This window comes from Malassezia restricta, chromosome VII, assembly GCF_003290485.1.
Source record: "Malassezia restricta chromosome VII, complete sequence".
Lineage (NCBI taxonomy): Eukaryota > Fungi > Basidiomycota > Malasseziomycetes > Malasseziales > Malasseziaceae > Malassezia > Malassezia restricta.
In genome coordinates this window covers 439,451-453,862 of record NC_040199.1, presented here as the reverse complement: position 1 = coordinate 453,862, position 14,412 = coordinate 439,451, and the positions used below count along the sequence as shown (strand labels likewise).

The following is a 14,412-nucleotide window of genomic DNA, read 5'->3' as shown; positions in this document are numbered from 1 at the left end:
ACTAACACTAACACTAACACTAACACTAACACTAACACTAACACTAACACTAACACTAACACTAACACTAACACTAACACTAACACTAACACTAACACTAACACTAACACTAACACTAACACTAACACTAACACTAACTACTAAAATGCAAAAAGTACATTCTTCAACATCATCATTGCATCTTCTCTGACAGTGACAGCATAGAACAAGAACTTTACCCCGTGCTAATGTCTGGCGCCTTCGATCTTATCGCACCCATCTAGCAGTAGGTGCTCTGTGCTTAGTCAGCGGCATTGGCTGTCACGATGAAGCAAACTTGGTGTCTTGCGTTGTGTCACGGGACTCAAGAGGTTCGACTGTCCATGCCCTAGACATCTTTCGCAACGCGAATTCAACATGCATAGCTATACTTATTTCTTTACATTAACACAAAAAATCGCTCATCCTACACAATCTATTACATGGCACGTCTAATGTGCTCCATACGGCTGTGGTGCTTGTAGGGCGACTTGGACAGTGCCTTCAGGTCATCATTCGACAGAATGCCACCTTCCAGCAGCTTAGTAAGGTCAAAGTTCTCGTTAAGCTTCAATGTGCAAAGGAAGTCGTAATTAGAGTCATGGTACGCATGGTCTTCCAGGTGCTTAATGTAGCTGTCCAGCTGGCAAAGGCCATTAGGACGACGCTCACATCCCTGGTTTTCATCCAAGGGCACCACGGCATCGTTCATCTTGACACGAATGTAATCCGTACCGTCGCAATCCATGACCTCAAAGACCAAGCGGGCTCCGAACGGCACCACACGGCTAGTACGGTACTTGCGATTCTCGTCCATGTGGAAACCTGACAGCTCATCCGCCACTTGCCTCATATTAAGCGTCGTAAGGATCGTTTGAATTACTGCATCGTGCGTGAAGTCCGCATAGATTGGCTGGTCAATCGGGAAGTAAGTCTCGTCTTCATCAAGCTTTTTGTTTTGCGTAGTCCATGGACCCTTCATGGGCTCCTTCTTCAAGCGGTGCAAAAATTCTTGCACCCATCCCAGACCCATGGCCTTGCCGCCAGTGCTCATAAATCCAAACACGGTTTGGAACTTCAAGTCGTTTTCGTAAGAAAATTCCTCAAAGTCTTTCTTTGTAAATAGCTTGCAAAAGTCCGAATAGCCCTGAGACACTGTCTCGTAAGCACACAAGCTCACCATCTGCGACACATCCGACGACGTGATGGGGACGCCCTTCACGTGCTCCTGGACACGCTTGGTGGCCTCTTTAAGGAAATTGAGGTGCCAAGTGAGTACATTGATGGCTTTGGGTGAAGCAAAGGCAGGGCATGTATAGTAAGGCGATAGAGGGCTCTTGTGCAATGGCGCCTCCGTAAGAACCTCAATGTTCACTTTCTTGTCCATGTCCCAACCAAAGAATCCGAGAGCCCAGTAACGCGCCGAATCCAACATGCGGCTTTGCGATGTCGTTCGGATCACAGGCTTCTTGTCATAACCGTCGAGAAGTTCGGCATAGTCGTAGTATGCCTTTACACCCGAGTCAAACAGCTCCTGGGCACCCTTGTGCACTAGCAGATTTTCTCCTAGTTTGTACTCCCAGTGCTTCAAGAATTCGTAATCACCGGACACCTTCAGTGTACCCAGCTTCTGAGCGACCTTGATTTTCTCGCCGAAACCACTGGGGCCACCTGCACCTGTGGGGTAACGAGCGCCATGGCGATGCAAAAAGTGGACTTGTTTGATCTTGCATTCAGGCGGCAGGACACGGTGGTGGAACGTCTCAGGGAAGAGATCGTAGGCAGGGTGATACGGCGACGTAGTGCCGAGGTTGCGGAAGATGTCGTCTGATGTGGCATGATCTTTCTCCGCATCCTTCGGTTCCCAGCGCATCTCAACACTCTCCCGGTTCCACTTGTCCGATTCAAGATGATCTTCTTGGGCCACAAACGGAGCTTTGCCGTACTTGAAGCTTCCCAAATGACCTACCTCAGTCGGGAACGTTTCGTCAGATGAGCCGGTAGCATTACTAAATGGGAACGACGGGGTTCCCTTAGCAGCGCTGCTGCTTACAAGGGTTGCGAGCACCAGAGCACCACCCAGGATCATTGATATGATGAGAATGGGGTGTCAACGTTCTCCAGCGCACGTAGAATATTTACTCGGCCAAGGAATGCACTTAAATGAAATAATCCCTGTAGAACATGCTTTGGACGAGGCCTGAATTTAATACGTGCCTCACAGCGCACGTGCATGCAAGTCATGCATGCCCATGGCACACCTATTAAACGACATAATCGTTTCAACATACCGCACTGTCTACCAATGAGCTAAGGTATATCGTATCTCTGGTCCGTTGCATATTAGCGCTAGGAACTAGATCGGCCATAGATGGGCTATGGCGTCATTTTTATCTTATCGCTATGCGCGTCCGCCACGATCGATGTCATCGGGTCGCAGCATAAGCGACATCTAAGAACGTTGCATGGTCAGCACATGTTTTATGCCTAATACTCTTGTCCAAGATCGTTTGTTCTCAACCGCCATTGTATCCATGTTGCTTGCTAGAAAACGTTGTTGAGCATTGTTCTGGGGTCAATAACATGGAACTACGTGCAGGTGCATTGTAAGCGCCTTTTTCTAAGAAATGGGCCTTTTTTCGAAACAATGAATGGTGGCGATGACCTTTCATTGTTCCTACTTTGGCCACTATGTAAGTATAAATGGACCAGGGCTCAGCAGTCGTTTCAGCAAAGATGTCTAGCATCATGAAGATCCTTTTCGCCTCGTTGTTGCTTTGGACCGTTCTCTTGCAGGTCTCCGCGACACCGCTTCACCGCACTGTTAAGAAGAACGCGTTGGATGTGACCTCAGCACAAGTCGAGAAACGTCTCAGGACCGAGTCTCTCCAACGCCGCTCTGCAGTGTGTGAACCGGTAGAAGACAAAACAGTCACGGTAACACATTGGAAGACAAGGCACATCGGCAATGGTAAGCAACCTGGTGTCACAAGGATCACGGAAACGAGCTGGATCGCCACCACAGTCTACACGAGTAGCACGCCAACCTCGCCAAAGGAAACGACGAAAGGTCCAAAGCCTGACGATTCGTTCCCACCTGTGACAAAGAGTCTCGAGCACGCGCACGACACCAAGGAACCGTACACGTCCGTGACCGCCGCGTCAGCCAGGGAGACGCACAGTCGTTCTTCACAAACTGTGCAGCATGACACCAAGCAACAGTCGTCATCCTCTGTTTCTCGCATGAGTACCAAGTCTTCGACCATCGTCACTACCAGCCATCTCGCCAGCAAGGATGCTTCCCCAACTGAGTCGACTCCTGCTCATTCGCACCGCCTATCGACTGGTCCCCGCCCCGCCTGCAGCGCCGAGTATCACGATGAGCCCAAAGAACACACCACCAAAACGGGATCAAGTCAAACTACCAAGCATAGCAGGACCAAAAACGCTGGTCCGTCCCCAACGACAGTGATCAAGACCCAAGTTAGCGGTACCGATTTGACCATTACTGCCACCTCGCTTGCCGGAGGCAAGTTCGACTGTGGCAAATACAACATCTTTGGTATCGAAGTGTGCATCAACGGCTCTGGCAACGGGAACCAAATCAAGTTTTAGATTCGCGATAGATTCATAGTTTTGCTCATCTGTTCACCTAAGTCTAACAATTCGTTATACTAAAAACAATTCAAAAGCGTTGGACAGGAATGGGAAGGTGCTACGACCATGACAGACGACCAGCGACTGCTTCGACAGAGGGATGTTATGCGTAAGATAAATTGCGCATTGGATGCATTCTTGCGAGGCAGATTAAACCCTGGCCTTAATGTGCAGGTGCTTGGGTTCCGTACCTTTGTGGGGATGCGAGGTAAGCGCAACACCGTCGTCCGTGATAATAAGTGTGTCGCTGGTCGAGTCCGAACGCCAACCCTGTTGCGAGACTTGAACCAGGCCGGCCCTGTTAGTCTCCGTCTCCATGAACCATTGCTTTCGCAGCTGAAGGCTGTGCTCTGATTCACATGGCTGCAGAGAAATGCGATTGTCGGCGTTGTCAGGATAAGGCACGGCATCGCCCATCTTGTCGCTGGGAAGATACACGGTGCCTGGCGTGAGGCACAAAGACGTGTTCGTCAGGCTGCGCACCTGACCACCTTTCTTGTAGTGCTTGGACGGCGAGTTGCAGCTGAAAAATTGGAACAACTGCTTCGAATGTTGCGTCGGAGCAAGGGCAGGGTGGCCGTCCACCGTCTTATCGTGAGTGAATTCCAGCAACTGGGAATCGTGATGGAAAAAGTCAAGACTCACAAGATTGCCAGCAACCCCGTAAGCCTTGCACGAAAGGCCCGATGCCATAGCACTAGCGGCACCGGCAAGAGCAAAGGAGATCAGTTTGTGCATGTACATGACAGTGGGAAACGGTGGCGGTAAAGCGCAGCCGCCACTTATTGTTTATATATAGGCGCGCGATGCGTCGTCCTAATAAACGCAGGTTGTGAACCCCGTGCGTCTTTTTGGGCCAATCACATTGTGATTTGAACGCCCCCTTGCCTGTTAGACTGGCTTAGAAAAAAATTCTTCCATCCAACTCCGCATCGAGGCGTGCTGCCCAAAACGCATGGCGCTGAATCGGTTGCCGCAATCATGGAACTCCCTCCAAGCAGACATTGGCTGCTTCCATTTCATCGAAGTATCTTGCATCGCCTTCTTCCAGACGATGAAGAGTTACGTGACCTGCTCGTGATCTTGGCTCCCGGACTGGGTCTTCGACGAGTTGTTTCGACGTTATTACGAGTGTATGCGCGTCCCCAATCTCTTGTCGTGGTGGTGAATGCGTCGGCCCAAGATGTAAAGGGGATCAATCATGACCTAGGGACACTCGGTCTTGGGCACAATGCGATTCGCGATGTGCACCATCACATGAGCTCCAAGCAACGGACGGATCTATATCTGTCCAGCGGTATCATTAGCGTCACATCCAGAATCCTGGTCGTGGATATGTTGCAGAAACGTATTCCTACGAGCCTACTTACCGGCATGGTTGTATTGAATGCTGAGCGCGTGTCTCCCACTTCTATCGAAGCTTTTATTGTACGCCTATATCGCGAGCAGAATAACGATGGCTTCTTGAAGGCCTTCTCTGATAATGCCGAGCATCTTGCTAGCGGATACCACAAGCTGCAGACGATCATGTCTCAGCTGCGCTTACGTCAAGTCGATATCTGGCCTAGATTTCAAGAGGAAATCAACCAGGATCTAGGCCAACGACGCGCCGATGTCATTGAGCTGCACCAGCCTCTTACGCCTCGTATGCGCTCTATACAAAATGCCATCATCCAGTGTTTAGAGGCTACCTTACATCAAGTTAAGCTCAGCAAATTGGTCACTGACTTGGATGATTTAAACGTGGAGCAAGCCATGTATCGTGCATTTGATGTCACCGTGCGACGGCACCTTGATCCAGTATGGCATCGCCTGAGCCCGGCAACGAGGCAGTTGGTGGGCGACTTGTATACCCTAAGACAGCTTCTGCATGCATTGCTCTCCTACGATTCTGTCTCGTTCTATGAATACCTCGAGACGATCTTGGCATCCAACGCACCTACGTCAGAGCCGGGAGCCCCGCAGCGGCAGTCGCAGTGGCTCATGAGTGATGAAGCCAACCTGATTTTTCATGAGGCTAGAGCGAGGCTGTGGCAAGAAAAACAGGACGACGAAGGCATGTCGTTTGAGCTGGAGGAACTTCCTAAATGGAAGCTGTTGGCCAAAGTATTGGACGAAGTGGAACAAGACATATACCGCGACGATTCATCTTCCTCACATACCATTCTCATCATGGTCCAGTCTGAACGCACAGTTGCTCAACTTCGCACATGGCTGTCTTTGGCCGAGGGAAACACAGCTTCTCCTGGCCGACCATATTTGACAGCATGCTTGCACAACTACCTCGCATGGAAGAAGAGTCTCTTATCCTTCCAAAAAGAGCGCCACGTTCGCTCAAACACACCCGAATCTCCGAATCCATCGTCTTCGATCCACGAAGCCCTGCGTCACAAAATGATGCGCACAGGTGCTCCGGCGCATAAGCGTCGTCGAATGCGAGGAGGCATGTCCCAGACATCCAGACCATCTCTCGCAGAGGACAACCCATTTAGCGAGCTGGATCATGTTGCTGCGGCTATGGATCCTCCTCCCGCATTGCATGGCATGGACGAAAGTAAGGAAGAGCAGGATCCTGGCTCTACGGACTTCTTTGGTCTGTTGGATTTGGATCATGTGATTGTTGTACAGAGCTACCAGGGTGATAACAATGACAATATCCTGCAGGAGCTGCGACCTGGCTATGTGATCATGTACGACCCGAATGCTTCGTTTGTGCGGCAGGTCGAGTTGTATCGTGCTACACAGAGCCTGTCATCGGAGCTCCGCATTTACTTTTTCCTGTATGTGGATTCCGTGGAGGAACAAATGTATCTCGGCGGTTTACGTCGCGAAAAGGACGCATTTGAGCGCCTGATTCGCGAAAAGGCTACCATGGTCATTCCGCTCACCACCAATGGATTGCCTGCGGAAGAGGATGCCGATCAACGCATGGTCCGAATGCTGAGCACGCGCATTGCCGGTGGCCAAAGGCTAGTATCCGGGCGCCGTCCTAGAGTGGTGGTGGACATGCGCGAGTTTCGATCGAGTCTACCATCGTTCCTTCATGCTGCCGGTATGGAAGTGATACCCTGCACGCTCCAAGTGGGTGACTATGTCATTTCATCCGACATGTGTGTGGAGCGCAAAACACTGACGGATCTGATGCAGAGTCTCAATTCAGGCCGCTTGTATACCCAGTGCGAGGCTATGTCTATGCACTACCCCTACCCGATCTTACTGATTGAATTTGACCAGGACCGCGCATTCACATGGCAATCCATGGGCGACGTCCGTTCAGCGCATGGTCGTGCACAAGCGGCACGATCGACGCCCTCGGACCTTGACGTCCAATCCAAACTTGTTCTACTCACACTCACCTTTCCACGCTTACACATCATTTGGTCGTCTTCCCCTTATGCTAGTGTGGAAATATTCGCAGACCTGAAACAAAACTATGATGACCCGGATCCTGAACGTGCTGCCTCTGTTGGTCTGGACGACTCTCTGCAACGACAAGGACAACGCGAAGCTTCATTGAATATTACGCCGTATGAAATGCTTTGTTCTATGCCCGGCGTCACACTCAAAAACGCTGCTTACCTTGCGCAGCACATACCCAATATCCAGGCTTTGTGTGAGACGCCCCTGTCCGATTTGCAATCCCTCATCGGGGCCGAAGCTGGGCGCAAGCTGCATCAATTCCTCCATCGAAGCCTGGCTTGATAGAAATTTGCACATATACCCCTTTCTATGTAAGCCCCCAACCTGTGCCACGCACTTGCTTCATATACGCGAATGTCTGGACTGCTTGGAAAAGTGGTGCGAATCGATGCGGAGGGCGCAGCTCCTTCCCTGGCCGCCCTCCCTGAACTGGCTGCACAAGTAGCGTCACAGTGGAAGGTGAGCCGAGCCAACGCGGCCAAGCCGGGTGAATGTCGCGTACTGTACCCGTCGTCCTTTCATCCGGTGGCTGCTGTAGCTTCTGGCGAACAAGCGGGAGCGCCGCAAACGGGCCCCGATGCCTTGCCGTCTGCTAACGTGTTTCTTCGCAATGAGCGCCTTGAAGAGACACGTCTGGCTGCCGCTAAAGGTGTTCGTGCGTTGCGCGACTTGGGCAAGGTGAACGAGGAAGGCCAGTGCATTGAGGTTGATTCCTTTGCGAGTGCCCACGCCGCTGCCGTGGGAGCGACGCTTGGCTTGTGGAACGTGAACCACTTCAAGACACGCGGCTCCGCGCCTGCCTGGAGCCTGCCGCTTGAAAAGCAGGGTGGTCGTCACATCGAGGCTGTGCCCATCCATGGCCCTGTTTCGAGCGAACAAAAAAAGTCGCTGCGTGATGACGGCGACGAACTGGCTTCTTCTGCCACACCTTTGAGCTGGTACACGGGTGAGGTGTACGCGCGCGCTCAGAACTGGTCGCGCGAACTGCAAGAAACGCCTGCCAACCTCTTGACGCCCACGATTTTCGCTCATCGTATTATGGATGCTTTCAAACACGTACCCCACACCAAAGTCGTGGTACATGATGCAGACTGGGCGCGCGAGCAAAACATGAATTTGTTCCTCTCAGTGGCACAAGGTTCCGAGCAGCCATGCAAGTTTGTCGAAATCCAGTACCATGGCGCTCCTGATGCCAAGGCCGCCCCCCTGGCTCTGGTCGGCAAGGGTATCACGTTTGATACGGGTGGCACGAGTCTGAAGCCCAGTGCTGGCATGGATCTCATGCGTGCCGACATGGGCGGCGCTGCTGCCGTGGTTGCTAGCACCCTAGCTATGGCCCAGCTGGGTCTTCCGATCAATGTCGTCACTGTGACGCCCCTCACCGAAAATATGCCAAGTGGTCGTGCCACCAAGCCCGGTGATATCTTCCAAGCTCGTAACGGTCTGACTGTGCTGGTGGACAACACTGACGCAGAGGGCCGCCTCGTGCTTGCAGACGCGCTGTCGTACGTGACAGATGTCTATGCTCCGCACACGGTCATTGACGTAGCCACCCTGACCGGAGCCTGTGTCATGGCTCTAGGTGACGTGTACTCGGGTGTATTCACGGAAGCCGAGTCATTGTGGCAGGAACTCAAGACGGCCGGTGAGGCGGAACACGACCTGTGCTGGCGTATGCCGCTCACTGACAGATATTTGCCCCAGATCTCCAAGCTCAATGCCGACCTTGTCAACACAGGTGGTCGTCCTGCTGGCTCATGCACGGCTGCTATCTTCCTAAAGCAATTCGTTCATGGCCTCGAGGACCGTGCCAAAGGCGAAGCCGCCCGTGTGCGTTACGCGCACATTGACATTGCCGGCTCTATGGAGGCCGCAGCCAACACGCTCAACGACTACCAGAGCAAGGGGCTGACCGGTCGCCCCGTTCGTGCCCTTATCGAGTTTGCGCGTCGTTTAGCCTTTTCCTCGTAGACACTTCTATGTGATTCATGGGCGCAATTGCTGAATATTCGCCGAGTGCGCCTTTCCGTCCAAGAGCAGCTCAGACATAACTTTGCCAGTGCCCAGACTGTTGCTGATACCCCACACAGCATGTCCCGCAGCCACATAGATGCCCTGCTCAGCCGAGCCGCCCAAAATTGGCGCGGCTGTGCGCGGTGAGATGGGCAAGTAACACGCTTGTTCCGCCAAAAGCTCAGCACCGCGGTTCACGTCCAGATACTCAGGACTCAGGACAGCCAGCTGCTTCTGAAGTTCAGCCGTGCGCCTAGGATCGAAGGTCACATCGTCTGCCAGTTCAGGAACGGGCGCATCGTCCGAGCCACCCGATACGTACGCCCGGCCTTTGGGGCGGATGTAAAATTCAGGCGCACCAGCCGAGCTGCCATAACGCATCTCTGAGAAGAAGCAATCAGCTGAGAGCTGATGCTTCTTGGCCGCCTGAACCAAGACACTGTGCGAGCGACTTCCTTCAATCATCGAGGCCGAACGCAGGAATTGCGGCATCTTGTCAGATGGGAACCACGACTTGAGTAGTTTGCCCGTCCATGGACCAGCGGCCACGATTACATCGGTGGCAGGCAGCACCTTGTCTTCACCTGCCTGCTGGATCTTGACGCCTCGAACCTTACCATCTTCCGTCAAGTCTAGGCCCGTTGCCTTGGTCTGCAAATGAATCTGCACACCCGCTTCTTGCGCACGTTCACACAAAAACTCCGTCAAAGGACCGGGTGTGACCTGCGCCGTTGACCCACCACCACCTATAAGGCTAGTCGAAATGAATACATCTGGGTTGAGCCAGTCAATCTTGGGACGATGACGTGCCTTGCGAGATGTATCCAAACTCAGTTGGTGCGTTTCGACAAAACGGTAACCCCAGCGTTCGGCACCGTTCTCTTTTTCGGCCAGCTCACGGTGCAGCTCAAAACTCAATGCAGCCAGACTTGCCGTGGAAGTGCCATGCCAGTCGAGTGCCAAAAAGCCGCCTGCTTTGCCTGACGCTCCAGGTGCCAGTGTCTTGCTCGATTCCAGCAAAGTCACCTTCGGGCAGTCTGAACGCCTGCTCATGAAGTAGGCGATACTAGCGCCAATAATACCACCACCCACGATAACGACGTGTCGGCTTTGATCAGGCATGATGGCGTGAGAAGCAAGCAGGAAAACGAACAAACTCGCCCAAGGTGTATCTTGCCTCACCACACGTGGCGACACATGTGGTCACGATCATTATCAAAATCCAATAAAAATTTCCACATGGGCACAGATTAAAAATCTGGTAGAACTGGGATTCGAACCCAGGATAAGTAGGGAACCCGATGTTACCATCGAAGAATTCAATAATACTTGAATCTACCGCCTTAGACCACTCGGCCATCCTACCATGAATCCCTAGAAGTTTGAGGGCATTGCCAATAAATGATTGCTAAAAACAGTGGCAGCTCATTTGTCTCATACTACCATCTTTCCACCTACGTGCAGTTCATGGACACAATCGAACCATGTCCTACAATTCGCAACGTAGAAGTAAAAGAGATACCTCGAGATATTATCGCCACTAAATCATGTACCAAAGCATCTTCCAGCGGCAATGATATAACAGTCTTGTGTCAACAGTTTGTGGACCGTATTTTTGTTAGTGTATCGCAAAAGGGCAAGGTCGGATATTTGGTAAGTATTGACTACCTCACAATTAGTTACAAGCTCACGTACAACTGCCTTTTGCACAAGCGTATTCAAACGAATATAATTCTCATTCGACAGACGAAGCACGCGAACCTACCGTGACTTTTGTGCCGTTATTTGGTGCGCCTCCGAAAGGTATGGAAGACATCTACCTACTCTACACGAAGCAACTGGCGCTTCACATCTATTCCGACTTGTGCCGCCTTGAACCTATGAAGGGGGGAGATACTTGCAAGCCGATGGTAATCGCATTGGCTCTAGATCGTATTCCTACAGAGAATGTTGACGACATTGACTTTGTGTCAGAGCGTCAGCGTTTAAACCAGATCTGCTCTATGATGCAAGAGTGTCGAGTCTGGTAGAGATTGGGCACAACATCGTTTTCATGTAGCCGCACGCTTCTCATCTCCACAATTCGGCCCATTTTGATCGATTTCAACCATCCGACACCCAAGCTTGTGTCATGACGTCAGAAGCTCTGGGCGACGAAGCGAAGCCGAACGCTTCAAACATTTCTCAGCACACCCCTCCAAAGTCGTTGGATGCCACAAAAACCATTTTTGATGATGATGGGACATCGCATTCTTCTAAGGCTCTACGTTCCAACGATGCCGGGATAAGGTATATTGTTTTTGTTGGTAATATGTCGTACGATGTCACAGCGGATGATTTGGCGAAGCACATGAGCGATACCTGCGGCGAAATGCCAAGAGTACGACTGCTCACCAAGAAGGGGGATCCATCTGCGCTGGAAAAATTATCCAACTCAAAAAAAAAGTCTATCGCCAAGGGCAAGGCACAGGATCCATCTGCACCTGTGTCCAAGGGTTGTGCGTTTGTTGAATTTTCAAATGCGGCTTCTTTGCAAAAGGCACTTCGTTTTCATCATACCATATTCCGGGGGCGGCAAATCAACGTCGAACTCACCGCTGGCGGTGGTGGTAAGAGCGAGCGCCGCAAAGAAAAAATCAAAGCCAAGAACGCTGACTTGGATAAGGAGCGACGGAAGATATTCGAGAAGTATGTGAAACCAGAAGCCGAAGCGCACAAAAGAAAGCAGAGCGAACGCTCTGAACAAGCGCCTGATCAATCCAAGCCCGATAGAACGACGCGCCCGGCGAAGCAGCCCAAATTTGCTAGTGGCGCGAACGCAGTTCGGTTGGGCTAACTATTTATAAGACATTCTATAAATTAACACTATACAGGTTCTAGAAACGTGGGGCGTGAATGTGGCAACCAAAGCGTCGGAAGTGGTCCTGTCAGTGATGGCTGCTTATACGTCCTCTGACTTACACTGAGCAGGCAGGAACGACTCGTCATCACAGAGGAGCGTCCAGGATGCTCTTCTCCTGAGGGTATATGAGAATGTGGCTCATCTTGATATGCCTCGTTCCGGTGACGCAATTCTTCCTCTGCAGCATAGATATCATGCAAGTTGACAAAGGACGTGAGAGGCAGAAACGTTTTCTGCACATGGAAGGCAAACCATATGGTATAACCAATGAGCGGCACAATCAGTAAACTGTTCAACACTTGCTTCCGTACAGAGAAGAGGGAAAGCTGGAACACTTGAAAGAGCACCACGGCCCAGATACACCTCCGCACAGCCAATGGCCATGCATGTCCATGTGAATCGTAGGGCCTGTCAAACACATTCAAAAGCTGATACTTGACGACCACATAGCCGATGCCAAAATACAAGGCACCAAACACGTTGATGCACGGACTCACAATACTGTAGAGAACACAAAGTGTAAAGATCAGAAGGGCTTGGGGATACAGTGTCCCAATAGTCAGTGTAGGCGCACTGAGCAAATGCGCCCAGCGGCGAGGCGTCATGACACAAAAGAGACTCTCAAACTGCCTGAGTAGAATATTCGGAAGGAGGACAAGCTGGAAGGGCTGGATCGCAAGTCCCTGAAATATGACATATGCGAGAGAAAAGTTTCGTGCCACAGGCAAAGACTGCGCGAGCTTGTCAATCATGTGCATCGGGCTTTCTGACAACTCATTGAGCATATCACGGGCACTCGTAAACAGGAAAACAAACACCACAGAGAACAGCAAGTACAGATAGTACATACCCAAAACACTGTGCTCAATATGCGAGTATGCACGAATACGCTGGAACCACGTTGAGTATCTCATCGCCACAGGAACCAAAGCGTTGATGGAAATCAGCAGCAGAGTAGGGAGCGAGTTTTGCACAAACGCACGCAGGCGCAAATTTTCATCAATCAGATCCCCCAACCATGGGAAATAGACCTTGATCCCATTCAAATTGACCAAAGATGCGAGTATCAGATCCAATGAGAGCGTGATCGAGAGAAAGATAGCCATACTCAGCGCCATGATGCATTGCCGAACTCTCCGGTCCCATACAGCCGTTTCCTGGTGTTCCCAAATGACGTCTCGTGGCTCCACAGCCGGCTCCGTCAGCATGCGACCAGGCGAAGGGTAATGCACCACCTGGCCCGCAATTTGCGCGCTCCATGTATGTTGGAAAGTAACAAAAGCAGTGTGCGTGTGAGGAAAGAGAGAGTCACGTAATGCACGCACGGCTCTATCCAGGGTCGCGAATTCATAAGATGCTTGATCAATGGCGTCGACATGTTCTCCAGCCCAGTTCCATAGAGGCACATAAGCGCGAGGGCGCGGGCGATTCGCACGAATATGTGTACCAATCATCGGTGCATCACCCGGCTTGGGCGGTTCTGACATCGCCAACGTCTGATCCTCAATCGCTGCTGGATCATAATTCTCCACGGCGCTGTCGTCACCAAGCCACGAATACCATAAACGCTCTAACCGGAACAAACCTCGAGCTCGTTGCCGCAACAACTTGTCCAGGCTCGATGTATTCTTGAGGATGCAAACACTCTCGACAGGCAGGCGAATGCTCTCAAAGTAAGATATGAGCGCCTCATCTGTAGACAAGTGATCAGGCAGCATATGCACTTCCACAGTGCGCGAAGTGTCTGACTGTTCCAACGACCCTGAATGGCTCTGTCGAAAAGAGATGAACACACGATAGGCACGCCACAACATGAACATAGCGAGGAGCGAGTACGCAAATGTGCTCACGAGTTGCGTGTTTTCATACAGCGTATCACGCGTAACAATAGTTGGCAAAGGAAGCAATGGCAGAGGCTCTTTTGGTTTACGCAAGCGTCGCATGGGATAGAAAATCGAATCACCCAAAGACTCGCCTGGCTTGACACCATCAACCCAGCCATTGGTGTAAAAATGCACAGGCATCAGCACGAACAGGGCCCAGATGCTGGTTAGCGTCAAGTACATAAAGCCCATCTTGAAAAAGAGGAGTGCTGTGACACCATCCAATCCCACAGTGTGAAGAACGCTGTGGTCTGAATACAAGAGAGTGGGTAAGATCCAGCCAAACATGCTGTTACGCATCCGATCATAAGGTAAAGCAGATCCTTGCGCATGATGTCTCGCCAAATATACAGATGGATAATGCCGCTTCCACACACCAAACACCAGGACGGCCAACAGCCCGATGACAAAGGATAAAACAACTTGTTGCTCAAGCCATGGCCCAACGAATGTCTTGCCTCGTGGGCCAGGGCGCTCAGGCACCCGATCATCAAAATCCATCCACCGTGTTAATACACG

General features: G+C 51.4%; 8 protein-coding genes and 1 non-coding gene across 9 annotated transcripts; 5 read left to right on the top strand and 4 right to left on the bottom strand.

Moving 5' to 3' along the window:
* Positions 1-2,721: 2,721 nt before the first annotated feature.
* MRET_4049 (uncharacterized protein) lies at positions 2,722-3,633 on the top strand (the record flags this gene model as incomplete). The annotated part of the gene is made up of 1 exon (XM_027630676.1): positions 2,722-3,633. The coding sequence occupies one exon, from the start codon at positions 2,722-2,724 to the stop codon at positions 3,631-3,633; it is 912 nt and encodes a 303-aa protein (XP_027486396.1).
* Positions 3,634-3,825: 192 nt separating this feature from the next.
* MRET_4048 (uncharacterized protein) lies at positions 3,826-4,419 on the bottom strand (the record flags this gene model as incomplete). The annotated part of the gene is made up of 1 exon (XM_027630675.1): positions 3,826-4,419. One exon carries the CDS (start codon positions 4,417-4,419, stop codon positions 3,826-3,828), a length of 594 nt encoding a protein of 197 aa, XP_027486397.1.
* A 237-nt stretch (positions 4,420-4,656) lies between these two features.
* Positions 4,657-7,377, top strand: MRET_4047 (DNA excision repair protein ERCC-4; the record flags this gene model as incomplete). Its single annotated transcript, XM_027630674.1, has 1 exon — positions 4,657-7,377. One exon carries the CDS (start codon positions 4,657-4,659, stop codon positions 7,375-7,377), a length of 2,721 nt encoding a protein of 906 aa, XP_027486306.1.
* Positions 7,378-7,449: 72 nt separating this feature from the next.
* Positions 7,450-9,066, top strand: MRET_4046 (cytosol aminopeptidase; the record flags this gene model as incomplete). The annotated part of the gene is made up of 1 exon (XM_027630673.1): positions 7,450-9,066. One exon carries the CDS (start codon positions 7,450-7,452, stop codon positions 9,064-9,066), a length of 1,617 nt encoding a protein of 538 aa, XP_027486307.1.
* Positions 9,067-9,081: 15 nt separating this feature from the next.
* On the bottom strand, positions 9,082-10,230 carry MRET_4045 (oxidoreductase; the record flags this gene model as incomplete). The annotated part of the gene is made up of 1 exon (XM_027630672.1): positions 9,082-10,230. The coding sequence occupies one exon, from the start codon at positions 10,228-10,230 to the stop codon at positions 9,082-9,084; it is 1,149 nt and encodes a 382-aa protein (XP_027486304.1).
* A 137-nt stretch (positions 10,231-10,367) lies between these two features.
* MRET_t0066 lies at positions 10,368-10,475 on the bottom strand. The gene has a single exon. It is a non-coding gene; the product is annotated as a tRNA-Leu (tRNA).
* A 34-nt stretch (positions 10,476-10,509) lies between these two features.
* Positions 10,510-11,138, top strand: MRET_4044 (uncharacterized protein; the record flags this gene model as incomplete). The annotated part of the gene is made up of 2 exons (XM_027630671.1): positions 10,510-10,761; positions 10,788-11,138. 2 exons carry the CDS (start codon positions 10,510-10,512, stop codon positions 11,136-11,138), a joined length of 603 nt encoding a protein of 200 aa, XP_027486305.1.
* Positions 11,139-11,239: 101 nt separating this feature from the next.
* On the top strand, positions 11,240-11,944 carry MRET_4043 (nucleolar protein 6; the record flags this gene model as incomplete). The annotated part of the gene is made up of 1 exon (XM_027630670.1): positions 11,240-11,944. The coding sequence occupies one exon, from the start codon at positions 11,240-11,242 to the stop codon at positions 11,942-11,944; it is 705 nt and encodes a 234-aa protein (XP_027486394.1).
* A 29-nt stretch (positions 11,945-11,973) lies between these two features.
* MRET_4042 (calcium permeable stress-gated cation channel) lies at positions 11,974-14,394 on the bottom strand (the record flags this gene model as incomplete). The annotated part of the gene is made up of 1 exon (XM_027630669.1): positions 11,974-14,394. The coding sequence occupies one exon, from the start codon at positions 14,392-14,394 to the stop codon at positions 11,974-11,976; it is 2,421 nt and encodes an 806-aa protein (XP_027486395.1).
* Between the last annotated feature and the right edge of the window lie 18 nt (positions 14,395-14,412).